The following is a 24,269-nucleotide window of genomic DNA, read 5'->3' on the forward strand; positions in this document are numbered from 1 at the left end:
TGTTATTTTAGCATACCTTTTGTTGTTCTGTTTGGTTTTTTTAAAGTAATTTTCCAAGTTAGGTTTCTTCAAAAAACCACTTTGTTTAGAGAAGACTATGCAAATCTATCTGTGTTAACATTAGTTCTGAGAAGCATTTTTTCCCCTTTTAATGACTAAAGTGTGGCTTCAGAGTCCTTCCAGCTCAAATGCAGTCAATACTGTAAGCATAGACAATTAGCCCCTACTAACAGGATGTTTTCAGGATGATTAATAGACATCAATAAGAAACACTAGTGAATGAAAAATATTTTAACAACATAAACAAACTTTTCAATTTACTCAGACCTAAATATTCTTTTTGACAACTCAGCAGTTTTAATGAATTTTATCCATGTGTTGCAGGTGGGTTTTGTACTTCTTTTCACAATAAAAGGACACAGTTCTGCAGTCTGGAAAAAAAAATAATCATAGAAGCATGGCAAAAAATCAGTAAGGAGTTCTCTCTTTAAACCCAGAGTTTTCAATAATGTACTACCATGTGGTGCTAACACTGTAATATTTACAGTGTTGAGAAATACAGAAGATAAGATTCACATATTCAGTCCAGCTGAATTGGGTGGCACACAAATAGATTTATCCCAGGACAAACTGAGTTCTCTAGCAAACACCAGTGAGATAGCTGGGAGTATTTTAATATTTGCATTTCCTTTCTGTTGTGCATTGAAATGGCCTGAACTTGCAAAGATGCTCAGAGGTCTCAACTCTCATTAACTTTAATGGGACTCTGAAATCACTAGAGAGGAAGTGTTCAATACTGAGAAGATGCAATATAAAATTGTAACTTCATACTCATCTGTATTTTCATACTTGGTGGGTGTGCTGCTTTGTCCACACAGAAAATAACTTTAGCAGACAAGGTGGCCAAAACATAAAGAATTAAAAGAACTCAGAAGCAACACTTGATACTTCTCTCTCATGGGAGAGATGCAGCAATAGATACAAGGGAGTGGAAATATTCCAGACTGATTTTGGTTCCTTTGCTCATTCCAGCCACAAAAAAGGAGATAAGCAAGGTTGGACAGAGGAGGTCTGGAGCTGGGAGAAGGGGAGCTACAGCCCCTGGCAAGACATGGACTTGCCTTTGCTTGAGCATGTGCTCAGGGAGAAAGAGCTCCCCATCCTAGTGTGGCTTAGAATGTGGATTAGAAAAGGACAACCCAATCCATATTCCTCCAACACGCTTATTCTATCTTTATAAAAAAAACTAGTTGCAAGAAAACACTTTTGCAAATAAGAGTGAAAAAGGAACAGTTTGGTTGTGAGACTTTAAAAACTATTAATAAAAGTATATGTGCAACTTCCTTTAAACTCTGGCCCCAGATTTCTGAGAAGCTACAAAAACACCAGGCAACTTCAGACACCATTGGACCTCAAACTCTAAAGAAAGGCGACCAGCTACTATATAAACTACATTTCTTGGTTTTCTACTACTTAAATTCAGACGCTGTTATTAAAAAGCCCATACCATTCTTAACCCACACTATTCTTAATAAATTACCTCAATTTACAAGGCACCATAATATTCTTGTCCTGTAAAACCCCAGCAAACCAGTGGTTTAGATGGGATCCATCAGACCTCAACTGTGTAAAATAACACTGCCACAGTCGGTGCCAGACAAATAGCCTATTGAATAGCCTCTAGAATCCTGAACAAGTCCTGATCCATTTAAATCACCGGTAAAAATATCTTTAAACTCTAATAGAAGCAAAAATCACCCTAGATTCCATGCTTGCTTAGGTCACAGTTAGCAAGAACCTTCCCCCTAAAACCCTAAGACAATCTAGTTTTAGTCCACTAAGAATAATCAAATAGCACTTATGTGCATAAAATTTATTAATGACAAACAACATTATACACTTATACATCTACTTTTTGTGTGTCATCCTGTGGCATCTGGAGTGCCTTGCAGACTCACCAGCAAAGTGAAGAATACAAGAAGCTACTGTGTCCTTCCCAGCTGCCCCCCAGCCCTTCCTGGGGCAACGGGACAGGGAATGGCACAACCAGCAACAGCCAAATGAGTGAGATGAGAAGTGAAGAACAGTAAATACAAGAAAAACAGCAAGAGAAGCTTGTTAGGAGCATGGGGGTTTATACACTACTTTTCTTGATAATGAAGGAATTTTGTTCAGATTTAATTTTTGAAATATCCTTCCCTGAATGTCAGTGATAGGTTTACTTAAGATTTAATTATAACAAAGCCCTTTTAAAAATAAATTGAAGTATTTTGTTTCAAAGTCCAGAATAACATTTTTCAATGGATTTTTTCAAAGGAAAGGAGCTGAAGATTTAAATATCTACAGAAAATCCCCTATAATTTGCCAACATGTGCCAAGTGTCTGACTAACACAATCTAAAACAGAGGAGCCTCCTCACGCCCCCCACCCCCAAAATGGGGCTCGTAATGGAAAGTCTGACAGACCCTTAACCATAGTGGCACTACTGGGTGCAGCTATAATATTACCCTCATAATTCTACTATATAATAACAACAAAGGAAAAAAAAGGTGAAGGGTCATTGTGCTTTGTCTTTAGAATTAAGATGGCTGTCTTCATCCTTACAGCATACTCTTAATTCTGGAGACACATCTTAATAACCTCTAAATAGTTCCAACAAAAGAGCCGTGTCAGAGGAATGAGCAGGCCCCAAGGTGTTTCAACTGGAGTGTTTTCATCTGCCTTTATTGCTCTATCCCTCTCCAGAATTAAGGCAATAACCTGTGATAAATTATTCAGGAACTGCTACAGGGATCAAAGCAAAATCATTCTGTTAAAGTGCTGTTTGCAACATTTGGCACTTAGTGTGAAAACTTTTAATGTGTGCAAGCTGAAAATCAAGGATTTTAAATAATTTAACAGCATGGAGTTTCTACAAACCAGCTAAAGATAGCAAGTTGCTATTTAACTGCTTTTTCTTCAGATCCTTTTCCCAGGCATTTCTAGCAAATCTGATGATGTCACAACTATAAACAAAGTACTACTGAGATTCCAGCTGCCCAGGCAATAGATTGCTTAACCACATTGTCAAGAGAAACCTGGATATTCTTAGGAGAGAATTAGGCATTGTTTTACTACTGGAAATTCTTTCTATTAATACAAAAATGTGAAGAAGGAAGTAGCAGAAAAAAAAAAAAAAGGAATAATAAGAAAAGAGGAAAGCAACACACATACACACATAATTACTTCAGCCATCCTCAATTACATTCGAACTCTCTGGAAAAGAAACCTAAATATATGCTTTGTATGCAGATGTAATGATTACAGATATATTTTAAAAAGAAAGAGTTCCCTTGTTACAGTTGTTTTTCAGTGGTGTATTTCAGAAATATTAAAAACCTAAAAAACCACCTACCCAGTAAGAAAGTCCTAGTAAAATCCACAAATTAAATGAGTTTGGCAGTCCTGGACCATTTTCGTAGCGATATTTTAACAGTGTCATCTCCCCATGGATTGTAATACTAAGCATTTTATTGAAGAACTGAACTGTTTTTGTTTTTCAGTACGTGGAAAATGAAGTACCTGAAAGCATTTTTGCATGTATTATTTATTCATTATGATAGAAAAATAGCTTTAACCTAATAAATTGTGTTTAAGGTAATTTAGAGCAAAAGTTTTGTTTATGATAAAGCAACAGATTTAGTTCTTTATCAGTAGCTTAAAGCACCAAGTTTTCTTTATACAAATTAGACAGATGGTGCTTACAGTAGAATTTACTAAAGGTCTGTCACAACAAATGCAGCCAAGCTGCATATTTAATCACTGCAGAACCTTGTCTACCTGCAGCTGCCAACTGCTAATCCAATTTCCCTGATAAATGTGGCAAGAGACACGATCAGCAATAAAGAGCATCTAACTCCATTTTCCTGCAGGGCGTCTTTTGATGAACATTTAGGACGGAAGCAGGAGTGCACTGTGTGGCCCTGGCTGGTGGCAGCTGCATGCATTTTGAAGACACAGTTCTCAGGTTACTCACTTAATTCTGCCACTATCATTATGTTGCTATTGATCTCAGTAGCTCTTGTCTACACAGCATTACTCTAGATGAAGCTGAATCAGGCAGTTATCATGCATCAAACTTGCTCAAAAGCCTGGAGATTTCCCCTTAATTACTTGTGATTTTATTTGCAAATACCGTTAAAGTGTAATCAAGCAGTCACTTTCCAGGGTCGTTAAGAACTTGCTAGTTTAGGAATATATCACTGGCACTCCATTAAAATTTCTCTGCTAAGAAAGTTTCAAGCAATCCAGACAAGGCAATGGTAAAATTATTTTAATAAATTGAATCCTCACACAGAGAGGAATCCAGTTTCCTCCAGAAAGGGTAATGCTACCAAATGACCTCTCTGTTCTAATTCTTAGGATTTATAACTTGAACACATGAGAGATGGATTGAAGATAGATGAACCGAGCCTATTTTATAAATAAAAAGTGATTACTATTAAACACATAAAGCAACAACAAAGAAGGAAACCAAAAGTAAATAATTATTGAAATAACCCTTAGTACTATTTTAAGAAAAATATTAGCTTAATTCAAGTGATGACTCTGAAATGTGCATCTTTGAGTAATGTCAGTGATGTACTGCAGTCAAATTATTTGCCAAATACTTTGAGCATATCTGTTTATTTCCTTGTGAAAAAAATGGATAAATTTGATGATGTAGTATTGCCATTATATTTTAAAACAGCAAATTAAAAATTACTGTTAGGGTTTCCTCAAGACGACCCCGTGTAGCTGAAGTGAGCACTCCAGTGAGCACTGTTAACTACTGATTCAGTGGTGGCAGAAGGGGATCTCTTTAATGCAATAGTGCTCTAATACATTATCATTCCTGATGATGCAGCTTCTATCTAGTAAGTCTTTTTCTTCCCTAAAATATACTGTTGTTTTGACACAAACAGCTTGCTACACTTAAGGATTTTACTAATAAAACATAATGTTGTGTTAGATGTTATGACTGTTGCCACAGCTGAACTGCCTTGTCAAATCAATCCTAATATGGCTCCCACAGGCACATAAAAACCTTATTTAGCTATCAGTTATCCTAATCACTTTGTTCAGTTTAAGGGTGCCATACTTCAAGACCCGTTCCTATTTATACATATATGCCCAGCCATTTAATAAAGTCTTGATTTATATAATAAATTCTTGTTTGAAAAAAAAAATACTTTAAAGCAGTAGTGTTTTATCAGTTCTGTTACATGCCTTCTCATACCCCCAAATAAATATGTTAATATACACAAACAGGATACTTGCGTGGCAAAGGGGATATTAGATATGGAACAGATAAGCTATCACTGAAGAAAAATTTGTCCCTTTGATAATAAATGAGCTTCAAATGGGGTCATTTGATCTGCAAAGCACTGGAAAATCTCAAGGTCCTTATAAAATCTTTGTACAAAGTTTATTTAGAATAGTATTCATAGCCCTTGTATCTCTACTGTCTACATTCCTAATTAGATACATGTACACAGGTATATATGTATATAAATCCATATGTATATAAGTATACAGGTATGTACAGTCAAGGGAGACTGATAGAAAAGCTGCCAGACTTGTTGCTGAATCCTTGCCTCACTATTATTTTTTCCCATCAATAATTTCTTCCCCTATACTTGAAAAAAACCCTACCTTTTGCTTTTTTTTGTTCAACACTACTGTTGAGTATCTGAATCACACTTTCAAATGAAACTTAGAGGGGGAGCATGAAGTTCTCAAACTCATACCCATCTTCACCTACAGGAAAAGAAACCAGAAGAAACCAGCAAAAGCATCACACACATCATCTTCGCACTTCTTCAGAAGGGTCAGGCTCCGAGGCTTCCACAGAGAGATCTCACTGACATCCCAGGAACTGCAGGTGACCTACAGGAACAAAAACCTGAGGTATAATGTATTTTTACTGAGCTATAAACAAAGAACACAAATTGTTGATTCCAAACAACTTGTGTCTGAGACTTGCTTGTCTCCGCATTTCACACCTTTCTCCTTTCCATATTTCTGTTTCTGCTGTTAACCTGACAACATTTATTCACTGCCCTATAAGAACATTCACGTAGGAAAGTCAAGACTCAACAGTTAGAAAATGGTAAATTTAAAACTACAATAATAAATTAGGCTTTTACACATGTGTAGTTTGAGTATGATATTTAAATCACAATCTTTTATGCTCATATGCTATTTTTCCTGCCTCTTACCTATCTGGTGTACACAATGAAGCTGCCCTGGAAATGAATCCAGACTGTGCTGGGGTCATTCATATGACACTTGCCTCATTTGTTTCAGAAGGTGTGAATTTAGGATAAAAGAAAAAAGAGTGAGTAGGGAAAAAGAGATCTTGTTTGTTAGACAGCTGAAAGATATCCTAGAAGTCTGGATTGATTGTGCTTTGTCATGAAACTGAATCAGTAACCATGAACAACGACTCTTTAGAAATGGCAATTTGCATGAGGATCCCTCCTCACACTACTTATCTTTAGGCCCTAATGAGGGCAGCCTGCCTCTCACAGGCTGATTCCCCGTGAGACTAATTCAGAGTAGGAATTTAATTTATGTTCTTTAAAGAGCTCTTTGCTATAGGGCTTCTTTCCCTCCTCTCTTCATCGGCAAAGTCTGGGAAACTAAGTTGCAAGTGAGGTTAGGAGGAAGCTTTTGTGTGTTAAACTGGTTGTGCAAAGTTGGTGTAAGCTTCACAGTTTGATTTCCACACTTAGAACAGATCTAATTCCAGCCCCTTATTTTTAGGGATGCTGCTCAGACCAAACCAGTCACCCAGTCACCAGTGGAAAGTAAGAATGACAGAAAAAGCCAAGAAGAAAAAATGCCAAGAAGAACAAACAGTCACGACAGAAAGCAAAGAGGGGACTGACAAAGCCAGGCAATAACACAGAAAAAAAAAATCAAAATACTCAGTGGCTTTTCATGAAGCTGGAATGACACATCTTCTGAACTGAAAGAGTCAAACATCCTCTGAGAGATATAATTGTGATCCTGCAATTAAAACTGCCTCGTAACAATGTCAATATTTACAATGGAGAGGACAGTTGCAGTGACAGTCCCAACTCTGGCATTTCCTCAGTCCTGAATACCTGGCTCTGTGACCTGAACTGCTCCCCTCTAATAAAGGGCTTTCTAGATTTTTTTAAAAGCAAAGGAAATACATTCACAGTAACTTCTTGCTGCTGCACTGTCACCTCAGCCACAGAGCCTTCAAAGTGCCATCTATGCCCAAGAGCTTTCTTAAACTAGTGAAGGATCTGCCCAAATCTGTGACCTGCACCTGCAGCAAACCCAAGAGGGTGAGGGGATTTGTGCTGGATTTCAAAGCTACTGAGGAGCAGCAAAGGGTCTGGTGGACTTGGGAAATCCATTCCTTTCCATCTTTGCCTGTTTCCTCTGCTCCTTTCAACTGGAGTCAGTATTTTTATTTGGCATTCTGGATCCTTGTGTCTTCTTCCAGTCCAGCTTTTTGTTTCCATCTCCTCCCTTTGCCAATCCAGCTCCTCAAGCAGTTCCAATATACCATTAGTTTCTGTGCTCCCCATCTCTGCTCAATCAGCATCAGCTTCCTCTTACACTCCTGTTTCTATGTGCATTGCATTTCCTGATGCTTTTCTCCCTTTAATTGCTTACCAGATTTTCCTCAGAGAAAAAAAAAAAAATAAGGCCCAATCATTTAGAAAGAGTCCCATGGTGGCATTGTCCTGTGCCAGAGTACAGACTAACAGGAGCCATCTGGATCCTGCCCTGTGCGGGACCAGGGCTTAGATGCCATTTACAGAGTTCTCAGGAGAAACATGAACTGTCCCAGGACAGGAAAAGTCACACTCCACCTCTTCTAGAGTGCTGTATACCTTTGGAAGAAGGTGTCCACATCCAAATTCAAGATTATTCCTTCCCAAGGCAGAATCTCAACCATACTTTATCAAACAGCTGAGAAAACCAAAGAACTACCAGCATGTCCAATGCTGATTGTGACCAACACTTTAATGCCAAACCAGCTAGTTTTGGGAATTGGGTAAGGGAAAGTTTAATGTGCTAGGTCTGTTTTAAATTTCAGTGTAGGTAGGGGAGAAAGAATATACAATTAGGATCCTCTATAGTATTGTCCTATTAATAAAATAATGTGGAAGTTTTAGAAAACTAACACAAATTACTGCCTATACATTTCTTTTTCACTCCTGAACAAGCCACATCACATCACCTGAACAGCACAGTATTAGTAAGGAAAGGAAGAAACTATCCTAAACAAACCTCCCATGGTAAATTGCTGTAAGCTTGTAAGCTCCTGGAGGTATTTCCTACAGTTTACATCTACTTCTTTTGGTAGTGTAGAGAAAAAAGGTGACTAAAATTTATTAATTATTTAAACATAAATTTACCAATGTTGTTCTATTAGGTTTTTTTTTGTACACTTCACACAAAACATCTTGGACTAAGGATCTTGGACAAAATTATGCAATTCTAAATGCCACAAAAATATTCAAAACACAACCTGGGACACACAAGGAATTCAAATTCTTATTATATTCATATGAGGTTTAAGTAACTCAACACAAATCAAAGTGCATTTTGAAGCAAATATCAATATCATAGAATCATACGATCACGACCAGACCAAGTTGCTCCAAGGCCCACCCAAAATGGCCATGGCCACTTCCATGGATGTGGCATCCAGATATTACCATTCTTTCTCACTAAAATAAAATTTTGCCAGTCACACTGACAGCACCTAACTTAAAATGGAAATATTCTCAATTTACTGTATTCAACTAATCTCCAAAAATGCTTCTGCATAATTACTTAAAACAACCCCCACCAATAAAAATTAATCTTAGTTTTGTTTCCATGTAAATTATTTATCATTCATATAAAAGGATTTTATATAAATCTCTTCATTTAATTTGAAAAAAAACCCAAAAACAACCCACATAGAAAGCCTAGAGAAGACAATTAGTACAATGCTTTTCTGTCTAAAAATGCCAGTTTTCATGGTTTGAAAGTACCTTTTGAATCACAAGGTAAGAACACTGTGATTTAATGCTTGCACAAGCACACAGAAAGGACAGTTTGTGTACACCTTATTTTTAAAATTTGGATTCTAAAACACAACTTCTACCTGTTTGTATCTCTAGCTGTGCTTTTCTGTCAGTTTAAACCCAAACACATTTACTCCAGTAGGAACACGAAGGACAACAGCCACAGGACTGATGTATGCTTTTTCCAGATCTTGTGGAGCTGTTAATCCAGAGGAATCACAATGGCCTTTGTCAGCTTATAGCCAGTCTGCATTTTGTCTGTCACCCATTTATCCAGCTTCTACTTTGAGAAGTAATTTTTAACACCTGTGATGTTGTTTTTACCAAATCTCTTTTTCCCCTGTAGGAAAAATTACTGAACCTGCATGCACAGCCCATTTTATATTATAAATATGCCTATGTTATACAGATCTGAGCCAGTACTGAAAGCAGTTTAGCTGCAAGGAAACCCAGGTCCCGCTCACAGGTGCATTCTTTAGGGAAACACTGACCAATGTGGCTCCATTTTGCCTTGGAATTCCCTGTTTCCAGCAGGGTTCAGCAGTAGATGGGACAGGCACTCATGATCAGCAAGAGCAGGAACAATCACTGCTGGCTTATGACTGTCTTGACTATCAGCTTCTTTAAGACAGGATTTGTCTGGGTGCTCATTTTGCCAAGCCCAGCCTTCTCTGTTTGGACAACAGAGCTCTAACCAGGCAGGCAAAGCTCTGGGGACCAAGGGCAGTGCCTGGACTAAGTTCATCACATCCAGCTACTAAAGCATGCACTGTTTTTACACCTGCTAACCTCTCTCATTCGCAAAGGACAACTCAAAAGGTAACCCCAAGTGCAAGTTTAAGTGCTGCTCCCTGTACTGCCAAACTCTTGTCAATGCTTATTAAAACTCTGAAGATCTTTGTGTATTGGGAACTTGCACAGAGAAGTGAAATAAAAAACCTTCTGGCAGAAGCTGGGAGGTTCTGGCCTGGTCAGTATGTCACCTGGAAATGCAAAACACTCAGGCACTTCATATTGTAAACTTTTAAGACAATACAAAAAATAAACTCATGATGCTTATTTCTTCAAACAGAAGGCACCAAATACAGTGTTGCTGCTCAATGCCATAAATCTCAGGAGTCAATAGGCAGTGATTTAAATACCAACTGTAACATATTTACTGTACAAATAAACTGCTGTTTGATTGGTTTAATAACCCTAAAAATTCACAGCACTACACAAGGCAGTGAGGTACCTCAGGGACAAGGGAGATGACCTTACCTAAGCCCAGGAGAAGCTGAGTGAGCCAGTGTGGAACACTGTCCAGCACCTCGGGCCACTGAGGCTCAAATCCTCACTGACATCCAGGAAAGGGAAGTGCTTCCTCTGTCAAAAAATGAGTGTAGGAAAAGTTAAGTGTTCTACAAAATTTACTACACACACTTTTTAACATAGTAAGAAAACTTACTGTGTGATTCTGAAGCATAGATTTCACTGTCTATTTTCACAAGCTTTTTCAGGAGACTGTACATAGCAGGTGTTAAGGAAAAGCAGCCTTGCAGCATTATAATTACACAGGCAGGCTGGGAAAACTTTCAGGAACTTTTAGGGAGAAAAAAAATCCTGAAACAGTACATTAAAATAATATTTGAAGTTCATCCACAAATATATGTAATACAGATATTCTTTAGAACATTTTAGACTATAATCTGTTATTAATGAAAGGAATTACTTTTCACAGCATATGTTCTAATCACAGAAGAGACAAATGAACTAAATGACTTTTACAAATACACAGAAAGTTTTGGATAATAAATGGTGTTTGTTCCTCAGACAGATCCATGTCATCAGCACATAAAAAAAGTGGTTTTGCAAGTGCCTGCGTTGGAGCTGATTGGTACTTGGCAATGGCACTGCTGCAGCCCTGAGGTAACAGCCTCAAAGTCACACGGGTGATCCTCCAGACCCATCAAAAACCACAATTTGTTTCAGTTACAACAGATAAAAATACATCTCATGCATACTAAGCTATGCTAAACACTTAACCAAAGTTAAGATAGAGCAGTGGATGTTGTCTTCCTCAAGTCAGCAAGGCTTTTGACACTGCCTCCCATAACATCTTCACAGGTAAGCTCAGGAAATGTGGGTTGGATGAATGGACAGTGGGGTGGATCAAGAACTGGCTGAATGGCAGAACTCAGAGGCTTGGGATCAGCAGAGCAGAGTCTGGTTGGAGGCCTGCAGTCAGTGGGGTTCCCCAGGGAGCAATACCGGGCCCAGCCTTATTCAGCTTGTCTATCAAGGACCTGGATGGAGGGATAGAATGGCCTCTCAGCAAGTTCGGTGATGATACAAAACTGGGGGAGAGGCTGATGCACCTGAAGGCTGTGCTGCCTTTCAGTGGGACCTTGATAGGCTGGAGAATTGGGCAGAGAGAAACCTAATGAGGTTCAACAAGGTGTAACAGGGAGACAGTCGAACGGAAACCACTACACTGTTGAAAGTTCAACAAAACAATATTTATTACAAACAAGTAACCAACAAAACAAGAAACCAAGAGACAGGAAAGAGAAGGGAAACAAGCCCCCAGGGTAACCCCCCACTCACTCAGGTGTTACTTATGAGGTTGTCTTACCGACCCCAGCATGCTTAGAATTCCCCATAGCAGAAGCTGCATCCCCAGTGCATCAGCAGCTCACATGGTAACAGGCGTTCCTGCCAAGGCATCGTTGTCCTCCACGTGAAGCCTGAGTTTGCTCCCAGCAAGAGCTCTCTGCTTTTTATACAATTAACCTGTGATGTCTACCTGGGCAGGTGTGGCCAGCACCGCCCAGCCAGTCCCTCCCCCCGTGATGTAAGTGGTGCCTCTTCTGTGCACACGTGGGTACTCTGGAATGTCTCTGTGCCCTCATGCTATGCCTCGGGGCCTAAATGAGTCTGGGGGATTACTTCATCCTCCTCCTCTTCACTTTCTCCTTCAAGTGTCCTTGGAGGGCCGTCAGCCAACAGTGAGGCCCCAATTAACTTCAGTTTATACAAGATCCTTCCTTCAAGGACGATGTTCTCGTTTTTCGGTGCTTGTTTTCACATAACTTGGCAGGAAAAGAACAGACTCTCACAGGTGGCTGGGCCAAACACAGACTGAAAAGTAACAGCACCCAATTAAGCATGAATACACAAGGGCAGGTGCAGGTCCTGCAGCTGGAGAGGAACAACCCCAGGTAGCAGTACAGGTTGGGGACTGACCTACTAGAGAGCGGCTCTGAGAAGAAGGACCTGGGGGTCTTGGTGGATGACAGGTTGATTGTGAGCTGGCAGTGTGCTCTTGTGGCCAGGAGGGCCGATGGGATCCTGGGGGTACCAGGAAGAGCATTGGCAGCAGGTCAGGGAGGGGATCCTGCCTCTGTGTTCAGGGGAGGCACATCTGCAGTGCTGCCTCCAGTTCTGGGCTCCTCAAGACAAGAGAGACACGGAGCTCCTGGAGAGCATCCAGAGGAGGCCAAGATAATGGAGGGGTCTGGAGCATCTCTATGATGGGGATAGACTGCAGGAGCTGGGCCTGTTAAGTGTGGAGAAAAGAAGACAGAGGGGATCTCATCAATGCATATAAATATCTACAAGGTGGGTGTCAGAGAATGGTGCCAGACTCTTCAGTGGTGCCCAGAGACAGGGCGAGGAACAACAGCCATAAACTAAAACACAAGAAGTTTCATCTCAATGTGAGGAAGAACTTATTTACATTGAGGGTGGCAGAGCACTGGAACAGGCTTGTTCAGGGAGATCATGGAGTCTTCTCTCTGGAGACATTCCAAACCCACCTGGACATGCTCCTATGACACTTGCTCCAGGTGACCCGGCCTCAGCAGGAGAGTTGGATCTCCAGAGGTGCCTTCCAACCCTAACAATTCTATGATTCTTTGAAAGTATTTTCAGACATGTAAGATCTGAATGGAAATCTCCTACAAGCATACAGTCTCAGAGCCATAGCAAAGTCCATACCAAGAGGGTACAGCTGAGAATTTTGGATGTATCAATGAGCATTTCCACGGAAACTCCAGTTTCTCAAACTTGATAAAGCAGAAAGCAAATTAACTGACTCCTGCTACGCATGAACTGAAATCTTCCACTGCACAGCTGGCTAACTGGTGACAGCCCAGGTAACTGCAGCCTCACCTGGCCTCAGCCACCACACTGCTACCCACGGGCCCTGGGGAAGGGCTGCTGGGTACTCTGTACATTGATCAGCCAAGGCACCTGACCCCTGGTCAAAGCTCCTGGCCCTGGTCGAGCAAGATGAGCTCCAGTGTGTCTGCACCTGCCTGGATACCAAGGACCCAGGGAGCTGCACACTGATGCAGGAGCAGTGTATCTCCTGGACTGCAGTAATTCTGCAGATCACATCTTCTAGGTACTTACATATGACAAAATAATATTTTTCTTAAGGTTTCTTTTTAAAAGCACAAGAAATCATATTAAATAAAAAGTTGAGTTCGCAAAAACTCTGTTATAGAAGCCCTTAAATCAGATGGTTCAGACCTGTTCCTACAATTCAAATCCTTTCCTAGCTCTGTGAATTATGACATCTCTTAACAGCATGAGTACACACACACACATTCCCTGTCTCAGATGATTCAAGCATCTGGGGCTGGATACAGGCGATAATCCTGTGTCTTGCAAAAAGAGCCATGCTGGCACCTTTGAGAGTTTCTGCACTGAAGCAGCAACTGTTGCGAGCCACGTTTGCAAAACAGGAGCACGAGAGTGGCCAAAACAATGGCTGGGATTTTCTGACTCCTGCTTCTCCTTCATTTGACATGAAATCCCTGTATGACTTACAGAAACTCAGTTAAATTCCACTGTCTCAGTTCTGCATCTCTAAAATGGGGATATAAAAGGTTTTGCAATATCCCAGTACATCAGTGCACTTTCTCAGAAATGCCATAGAAAAACTCAAACTTCAAAACTTCAGAAATATTCCTAAGCATGGAAGGCACCAAATGAAGAAACTACTTACGGGCTTGTATATTCTACAATGAATACTACAAACACAGGACTCAGTAGTTCAGTGAGCAATGTTGCTGGCACTGATGAGCTCATAAGCAACACCCAGGATGTGTTCCTGCAGTCCTGTACACACAGAGACTTCACAAATACCCACAATACTTACCATTGTTACTGGGGGTTTTTTCTGAGTGCTTGCTTCACTCTGCCATTCCTGCACATCACTGACTAGAGTTCAATAACTTTTATGGGAATAAACAATTTCCCTTTTCATTTTAAGTAGATTAAATTCTTTTTAAACAGGTAAAATTGTAAGAGCAGATTTTATAGCTGCCTTCTATTGGAAAATCTCCTAATCAACTTTTGAGAGTTGTTTCTCTTGTCAATCCATAACATCCGACATGGCATTACCTGGTTTTATATTGCAAAGCTACAGAGTTGGCTCCCTGCCCTGTTACAAGGCAGAGCCTTTTGTAACACAAGGCTAACAAAGACAAGGATTAAGAATGTTTGAGAGACTAAAAGTATTTTATCCCAAGTTACTGTACAAAATAATAATGAAACTGTATTTATTTAGCTACAAAAATATACAGAGGAAAAGTTAATTAGTAGAAAGAACTAAACATGTATGAGGGAGCACTGTGGCTTCACAGACATAAAGGAACGACTAACATATTCCATTATGCAAATGAATTCAAAGATATTTCACAACTGATCAGCTAGGAGGGACATAATGATTTATAATTCAAATAACTGAGCTTTGAAATCAGATTGGACTAATACATTTCGAAATATGCAAACCTGGAATAATTGTGAAAGCAATGTAAACCATGACACCAGCCCCAATCATTTGTTGTTGATACCTTCTTATGGTTTTTCTTCTTTTTTTCCTGTTATATATTGCAGTTGCTGAAATTATGTTTTGCTTTTAATTCTACATTATCCTTTAGAAAAAGATGATTATACACTTAAAAAAAGAAAAATACTGATTTCTAAGACTGTGTAAAAGCTGATTATGTACAGGAAAGTACTGAAATGAAATAAATTATTGTTGTAACCTTTCAGGCTAGCCACAATTTAATCTATTTCAAATACTGAAAATTGATCCACTGGATCTAGCTTCTTAACAATACTCTATTTCTTTCAAAGCAATATATACTTAATGCCTTTTAAAAAAATCCTAATATAATGTGAAAAGGCCAAAGTTTGCAATGCCAGGAAGTAGTTATAAACTACTTCATATGTTTGAAATAAAAAGTACTTCAGTATTATTATTAAAAAAAACCCCTATTGGTAGAGTTTTTAATAGGAAAAAAATACATATCTTTAAAAGCCAAAATGACCAGTGAAATTAGGTTGTACATCATTTTCTGGGAAAAAGGAAAAACCGCCTCGACAGGTGTAATTTATCATTTTTCTGATTTAATACCAAAGAAATATATTAAAATAATAAAAAGAATCCTGAAATCCTCAAAATTTGTAGTGATAAATAGCCCTCCCTGTCTTTATTGCATTATGCCTACTAACAGAAATATTGCATGGTGGATTTCGCCAGACAAGAACGATTATTTTCCAATAAAAAGTTGCATATTAAATTCCAGCACAAAAGTGGGTGTCTAATACTTTTGAAATCTTTTATGGTTTGCCAGGGAACACAATTTTAAACTTAACTAATACAAGATCACGGTGAAGTGAAGCAGCATTAAAGCTGCCTTGGCACAACCCCACCCCTCTATGCAGCAAAGTCACCGTTCTCAGAGCTCCTGTTTGAATCACTGTCATTGAAAGTAATTGAATACATTTGGGGTATTTATGTTTTTAGCTAATCTCTCTTTTTGCTAGTCTTTCAACACTTCAAATTGCTGTTAAAGATGTGCATTTATGAGGGCAGTGCTGCTTTACATCCTGAGTATGCAGAAGGGTCTAAAACCACTCTGTCAGTAGTTAGCCAGTTTCTGCAAAGAAAAACCCCACAATGCTACTCTTCAAGAGAACTCAGGTTATTAAATATCTACTTTTTCATCCTTTCTAGGTCCTGATATTATTACATCTATTTCATGAGCAGAAACTCATTTACTGCAAATATAATTTAAGTAATCGGAACACTGAAACTATCCAGACATTTCAGCCTTGGAAAGTATTATTTGCACCAATAGTTTATCCTGACCCTACTTCTGGAGAGCTCCCACAGGAATACATGCCTTTGCAAGCCTCCAGAAGACAACATGAAATGCTGAATGCTTGCTGGCTTTAGGAGCAACACAAGGCTGATCCTGTCAGCAAACACACAGAAACAACCAAGCCCTCCCAGTTTAGGTGCACTCATGGGGATTCTGAAAGTGTTTTGAACCCTAGTGAAGCAATAAGTTTCTGGTAGAAAGTAGGAGACAGCTCATTAGTTCCTTCATAAATCTTGTTAATGAAATAAATGTCTCCCCTTCTGTTTTTGTCAAATTCCTTTGTAATGTTTCATTTTCATCTCCTTCCCAGTCTCATTTCTGTGATGCCATGAGAACATAAACACATGCATATTTAAACTATCAAGTGAGCTGCTTAATGGTATTTGAAGTAAACATACACAAGTACACCTTGTATGGTTTTCATTAAATAAAATTCACTTGTGGAATGTGAAAACCCACACTCATCTTTCAACCCAAGGAAATATATTATTCTTACATGATTAGAGTTCTATGGATAAACAAAATGATACCACTTGTCATATTCCAGGTGTGTTCCCCTGTGCTTGTGTAACAACCTCCTCTAGAAAATTACTGAAAAGTCAGTTTTATTTTAAAACAGCTAAGGATTGCAATGTTGAATGAGTTCATACACCCTGGTGGTTTATTATCTGTCATATACCTTTAAATATTGTGTCACATTGAACACCACTGCTAGACTGGGTTTTTTTCAATCTTCTTGCTCGATTGATTGAAAATTCAAAGAGCAAACATTCTTCTCCAACTCATGGTAAGTGAATATTAATTAGAATAAGACACAAAAGGTTTGCAAATAGATAGCAAGTTAGCATCCATGACTGGGTAAGAATATTACAAAAATACTTGAACCCAGACAAAAATCCACATGCAAAGGTCAGGTTGGTTTATCAGCAGTAATGATAACAGTAATGATAACACTGACACAGTGAGGAACTTGGAATCAGACAACAAAACATGTCAAAAGGCTTTTGTTTGAAATCCAGCTTATGCTTCATACCTTAGTTGACTCAACCTCCAAGTAGAACCAATCCTCTTCTCAGCTGCCAACAGAATCAGTCCCGTTCTCAATATTGTTGAACTCATCAACGGTATTGACTTCAAGAAGATTAGGACTGGGACAGATGACCATAAGCAACTAGTTATATGATTTGTCTTTTGTTGGTAAAAGTAGGTAGAAATAAGCACACCTTTTAAAAACTATGCATAGAAAAAATAAACCAAAATTAATCAATATTAATCTCCTAATTGGTTTAAAAATGTGGCATATAAAACCACAGAAGTCTCATATTAATTTTTACCTTATTATTTTCAAATAACATGTTGTGCCATATCCAATAAAAAGGATATCCAACAGAAAGGTCATTTGGAAACTGAAGAGTTCTTGAAATCATGGGCTCACATCTTCCCCAGTATTTAATGTTCGTAACACTAGAACAAACAAAACAAGAACAATGACATTTTATAACAAACTTTCCTCTTTTTGAGAAGTGCAGTGTAAAAGCTCAGTGTAGTAACACATGGGTTGACAAGAAGCTCAGTGTGTCCCAGCTGGCACCCAGAACCCCCCGTGCCCTGGGCTGATCCCATAGTGTGGGCAGCAGGGCAGGGGGGATTCTGCCCCTCTGCCCCCTCAGCTGAGACCCCCCTGCAGAGCTGCTCCAGCCCTGGGGAACAGCACAGGGAGGACATGGAGCTGCTGGAGAGAGTCCAGAGGAGGCCCTGGAGATGCTGCCAGGGCTGGAGCCCCTCTGCTCTGGAGCCAGGCTGGGAGAGCTGGGGGGGTTCCCCTGGAGAAGAGAAGGATCCAGGGAGAGCTGAGAGCCCCTGGCAGGGCCTAAAGGGGCTCCAGGAGAGCTGGAGAGGGGCTGGGGACAAGGGTTGGAGGGACAGGACAAGGGGGAATGGCTTCCCAGTGCCAGAGGGCAGGGTTAGACAGGATTGTGGGAAGGAATTCTTGGCTGTGAGGGTGGGGAGGCCCTGGCACAAGTTGCCAAGAGAAGTTGTGGCTGCCCCATCCCTGGAAGTGTCCAAGGCCAGGTTGGACAGGGCTTGGAGAAACCTGGGCTAGTGGAAAGTGTCCCTGCCCACTAGGGGGTGGAACGAGATGATTTTTAGGTTTCCTTCCAACCCAAACCATTCTGTGATTCTATGATTATATTACAAATGTATTTCTGTGATAGGTCTTGGAATTTTCCATTTATGAGACAGAAAATGCTACAAAAACACATCACGTCATTTTCCTGAGCAAGGGATTCAAACTTTTTTGTAACATCATAACAAATTAATTAGTTTTTTAAAAATCCATTATCTGTCATAATGAAATATATTATCTGGAGGTTACCCTTACTTATATTTATCTACTCATTTTTCATCACAATATCTGGCCACTTAACTTCTGCAGTATTTATCTGCCTAATATTTCACAAGACAAAACCAAATTGCTATAAAATCCCTAGGAAAATTTCCACAGGAGAAAAGGGGCACAGAAAAACTATGGGCCAATTCATAGCACTACTGCTATATCCAATTCCCAGTGATATTCCACCTTGAAGTTCTTGTACTATTCCATAATTCTCCTCTTCCCTACACCAAACACTTAACTAAACTCAAGATGTATAGGGGATACTGCATTTCCCTAACTTCAACCCCTCTCAGACACAGAAGCATACTCTGATTAACAACCAATGCATAAGTTATGCTATAGGATAACACTAGTCCTGTTATCAATTCTTGGGGAACACCATATCAAACCACTTACCATTTCTGACAGCAAACTCAGTCAGCCTTTAGTGGAACCATGCAGCCAACACTTCCTCTACAGCCTTCCCCAGGTTAAGGGTGAGATGTGAGTACAGAGCCAGGACCCTGCACAGCTGCTGCTGGGTGTGTGGGTCAGTGCAGAGACACGCGAGGGGCCGGGGATGGAGCCTGGTGTGTTCACCTGCTTGGTCACCAGGAGGTAAGAGGAGGAACTGGCCTTCAGATGAAAGGGGTAAACAAGCCAGTACAGTGAAGGAATATAATTTTTGTTTCAAATGAGGTTACAGAATCCCAGAATGGTTCAGGTTGGAAGGGCCCACAGTGGCTCATCTGGTCCCACCTCCCTGCCCAGCAGGGCCATCCCACAGCACATGGCACAGGATTGTGTCCACACAGCTCTGCAAGATCTCCAGTCAGGAGACTCCACACCCTCTCTGCTCTCTCTCCAGGGCTGGGTCACTGCCCAGCAAAGAAGTTCTTCCTCCTGTCCAGCTGCAACTTCCCGGGCATCAGTTCCTGCCCGTTCCTCTTGGGCCATTGCTGGGCCCCCCGAGCAGAGCCTGCTCCAGCCTCTGCCCCCTCCCTTTGGATACTAGCCCATTCAAACAGAAAGGCAGCATGATTTCCTGGCTCGGAAGCCCTGGCACCTATTCCTGACCACAGAATCACAGAACATACTGAGTTGGAAAGGACCCACAAGGATCATTGAAGTCCAACTCCTCTGGCCCTGCACAGAACACCCCAACAATCCCACCCTGTGCCTGACAGTGCTGTCCAAACACTCCTTGAGCTCTGCTCCATTTCATACTGTGCCCTGGGCAGTGAGGGTGTACCTCAAACTGCCAGTCAGATAAGTCTACTCAGCTTTGTATGTCTCAGTTTCCATGTCTGTAGAAAATGTACAGTGATTCTGACTTTAAGCTGTCAGATCTATTGATGACAGACAATGATGTAAGAGGTGTCATCAGTACCAGCTATGTACCACTGGGATGCAGTAGGATTTCAGTCTGGGGAATAGAGAACCTGAAGCAAAGATGCCTTAAAATCAGCATTGATTATTGATTTTACATATTCATGGACTAAGGAATGCATACAACACATAAACCAAGTTTCTTTTTCAGGAAGTTATAAACTCAAGAATGCAGTTTAAAGCATCTAACTGTTTAGTATTATTTACTCAGGAAAAGGCAAATAACAGTGCAATTACCCAAGCAATTCTTCAATGTAAATTTACAGACAAATATTGATTTATTTTACACAATCTCTATGAATAGCTACAGAAGTTCAGATTGCCTTAAAGAAATAGCCCATTCTAACAAGTCCATAATTCACAGTTTATCCCTACTATGGGGAGTTCTGGAGATGTTTATAGTTGCACTAAATCCTTAACAAGTATATACCATACAAAGCAATAAAAAGGAATTTGAACTACCCAGATTTGACATCAATATCAAAATAATAAAAAGGCTATTTTGCAAAAGAGTAAAATCTTTGTCCTTCAGAAGTCAGTTACAAGACATTTAAAGAAAAATAAGAAGCCACAGTGGCTGATTGAAGAGAAAATTAAAACTGTGTAAGAAAGCCTCTTCATCCAGCATTCAGGGTACTTTCATGTACATCTGTTCTTTCAGTTCACGGTTGTATTTGGATGCTGAAAGATGGAGCAATAACATAAAAGCTAGAAAGTACTCGTGAGTGAACAGAGGCAATCTTAGCAATTCCCATCTCTGTTTCTGCCTTGCTAATATCAGGCAAGATGAAAGACACATAAAATGTAGTATTTTAAGAAACATTCACAAAACTTCATAAGTATCTGAGAAAATTTCTAAAGATCTAGAGAGGAATCTCATAACACAAAAAGCAGTTTTCTGGTATATAAGGAAGAGAAGCCAAGGAATGAAAGAGGAGAAAAATTTACAGCCTTCGGAGAAATCATGGCAAGACAGCACTGAAATCCAAGTACCAGTGTCCCTGTCTCTTTCTTGCTCAAGTGGTTTAGTGATTTAAAAGATGAACTAAATGAAACAGAGGAACCAACCATGAAGTTTCAGATGAGTCACAGAACACAAGAGCTTCATCAATAGCTACACCAATGCCAAATTTGCCAAAACATCTATGTGAGATGAGCACTGAAGTACAAAAAAAGTGGGAATAAAAATGGTAGCATATTTCCAATTTTGGTAACAGTAACAGTATCAAAATACTGAACTACTCACAAACATACAAACCCAAAAGAGCAACAGTAACTCTGCTCCATGTTGAAAAGTTACAAGACATTGAAAAATCTAAATGGAACAGCATTAAGAATTCAAATATTTGCTTTTAGTTTGCCTTTAGTAAGAAGAAAAGAATAAAATCCAAGCTTCCAAAAGCTGCACCAAAGCAGCTGCCCAGCTTACTCTGAGACTGTGTCACCGTGACGCGGTCCCTTCAGCACACCAAACACCTCTGCCCTCAGTATAGGCACTTAAAAGTAATATTTTAAGAGGCTGTGTATTTGAACCTAACATCTAGAAGTGGAAGACATAAAATGATCGTATACTCCAATTCATAATTCTCTGGGAAAAAGGTTACCATATAATCCACAGAAAAATCAAAAATCCTTGCACATTCCAAGTCATTAGTGTATTCAGCCAGGTAAAGAATCAAGGCAAAGATATCCACTTCCAGCCTCCTATATCCAATTAATGACTTTTTTGCCCCTCGAAACCCTTCTACTGTCCTTAATTTCCTGTCTAATCCTCAGTTTACAATTCAGAGACTCACCTCTTCAGACACAAGGACTATGTGTCACTGCTGTGACACAGTTTACAGCTCTGCTGGTGCCCAGCACAGGACAGTCCCTTGGCAGCAGTGGATGGGAACTGATGTGGGTGAAGCACAGCAGTGGAATGCTCAGCCTCAAAGAAAGAACTGAAAAACTGATGCAGTGCAATTTAAAAATGAAAAATTTAGGATCAGGGATGCAGGGGAGAAAAGCAAAAGCAAAGCCCAGTCAGCACAGCAAAGGGAGCACTGGAGAGTGGGGATACACTGTGTGCAAAGAGGGGGAATCCATCTGGTCACATGGACGGTGGGTACCTTCTCCATTTATCATTGCATGCCAAGGTCTCAAATGTGGCTTACAGGTCATTTTTAAGTGCCTAAAGAATTCATCCATCCTCTTTCCAGGAGGCCCTGAAGCCCTTCTCTGAGAGGTGACAACAGGCCACAACACAGCCAAGGAATTCTGGGAACACTGCACTACCTGCACATGCACAGGCTGCTGCGCCTCCGATGCACAGATCTGGGACTGAGCCAAAGAAGCAGTTGCAAACGGTAAGTTGCTACCAGCCAGAAAAGATGACAACTGCCATAAAGAACCACGTTTGGTGAAGTGGTTGTTTTTGTTTTTTGTGTGATGAAAGATGGAAAAAAAATCACTCATTTCAAACAAAAAATTTCAAAGCTTTCACAGCTGCTTCATAGCTGCTGGGCTAGCCAATTCCCATTGGAAGAAAATTCCAATTCCCAGTGCAAGAAAAATGGGCCCCCAAATCCCCTGAAAAGACTTTGAAAATCTCTTCCTTATGTGGTGCAAATAGATGAGCCTTGTTTTTGTAACACAGCTAAGAGCACTTTAGATGACAAGCAGATTAGAAAATTCAGCTTGAGGGTAGCTATTCTTTCAGCTGGCCTTTCCCCTCCCACCACATCTCCCATAAGGTGGTGGCCAGAGCATGCAAACACTGCATGCTAAAAGAACCATCCCGCAAAATTTCTGGTAAGACTGTGATGGAAATACAGGTACTATTGGATATTCTGACTACATAAAACTATGTCCCCTCAAAAACAGTTTAACAGGAATTCCGTAAAAGGCACATCTATTAATTCCCAGTGGAAAGGTATATAAATGGTCTAGGATCTGATGTGACAGTAGTACTTGGAACTACAGTCGGAAGGTCAAAAGTACACCTATTACACTGACAAGTCTCAAAATATTTCTGTATGTTGAAGAATATCTATTCCACACAGTCTTTAATTCATTAACTGAACAGTGGCTACTGCAGCTACTGGTAGCTATGACACAAGTATTTCAAATTGTTTTCTGTTAATTAAAGAATTCACTGAGTTTGACCAATAATCCTCCACTGCAAAGCTGCCCCTAAGGAATTTCAAAGAACAGATTAAAACTATGTGACAAAATGCCTAAACATTACTGAGCTCACACTAGACTTTAAGAAATTAGAAACTCCTTGTGTCAACCAGTAAGTAATCACAAGTGATGCCCTTTGAATTTTTAGGATTTTTAGCTTTTTGTAGATTTTAGAAGTAGCTGTGTAGTAAATGTAGATTTTTAGCATAATTATATAGTCTCTCACACTTTAGAATAGTAGTTAAACACTCACTAAACCCTATTTCCCCATTTCATATAGAATTCTCCAAATTCTTTAGAATTGTTTAGACCTCTTTCAAGGCAGGCCTTCATTCTGTTTAAGAACATTTGTACCCCAGGCCTGAACAACAAGGTACCATCATAGTCAAAGCAACCTTCAAGCCTGGAACCTTGGAGAAGCTCCAAACACACTATGTGCTGTGAAGAAGAAGAAGATGAGGAAGAAAGGGGTCCTAGAATCTCCGACTCAATCTCCAGGGAGGCGTGCCTGGGGGCAGATCCGGGGGCGGGCAGTTCTCGGATCGGACACAAACTGTGGAACCCCTGGACACAGGGTGTGCACCCCTTTCGTACTCCAGTGGCCTGGAGGCCTTCAGTAAAGACCTGCTCTATATCTGATCTCTATACTAAATTTGCTTGGAGTTTTTTTGCTCCCAATTCTTAAGGCAACACAAGAAGAGGTTAAATCAATAGTAGCAAAACAAAAAATAATTAATATGTCCTGGAAGACTACGACTTGTTTCACTACCATGAACTCATTTGCTATGTTTACTCCTCACACCGGGTACAAAATGCTTCCTGCATGTATCCTGCATTGGAGCCTTTAATAGCAAAGTGGAAGGAAATAACCTGACAACGTCTTTTGATCATCCCACAGTGCTAATGGCAGGCTACCATAAGGTACTTTCTCCAACACTTTGGGATTTGAAAGACTGGATGCCATTAGTCAGGCAAGAATACTCTGTCAAGTGTAACTCCTCTATCTTACATAACCCTTGGCATTAACAAAGCAGGAACTAGATGGTCTCAAATGCTGTGAAGTTACTACATGGGAATAAAGCCACTCAACAAAGTGCA

The 24,269-nt window shown here is 40.0% G+C and overlaps 1 protein-coding gene across 1 annotated transcript in view; it reads right to left on the bottom strand.

The window, feature by feature from the left end:
- Positions 1 to 24,269, bottom strand: part of LOC103764026 (ran-binding protein 17) — a gene marked incomplete at its 3' end in the record, with an annotated part of 129,064 nt that overhangs the window by 26,424 nt on the left and 78,371 nt on the right. The window contains 7 exon segments of the mRNA XM_029965626.1: positions 5,674 to 5,778; positions 7,303 to 7,321; positions 9,946 to 9,956; positions 10,367 to 10,445; positions 10,528 to 10,555; positions 10,557 to 10,583; positions 17,594 to 17,704. Coding sequence (XP_029821486.1) covers positions 5,674 to 5,778; positions 7,303 to 7,321; positions 9,946 to 9,956; positions 10,367 to 10,445; positions 10,528 to 10,555; positions 10,557 to 10,583; positions 17,594 to 17,704 — 380 coding nt within the window.

This window comes from Manacus vitellinus, unplaced genomic scaffold (assembly GCF_001715985.3).
Source record: "Manacus vitellinus isolate BGI_N305 unplaced genomic scaffold, ASM171598v3 scaffold_111_pilon, whole genome shotgun sequence".
NCBI lineage: Eukaryota > Metazoa > Chordata > Aves > Passeriformes > Pipridae > Manacus > Manacus vitellinus.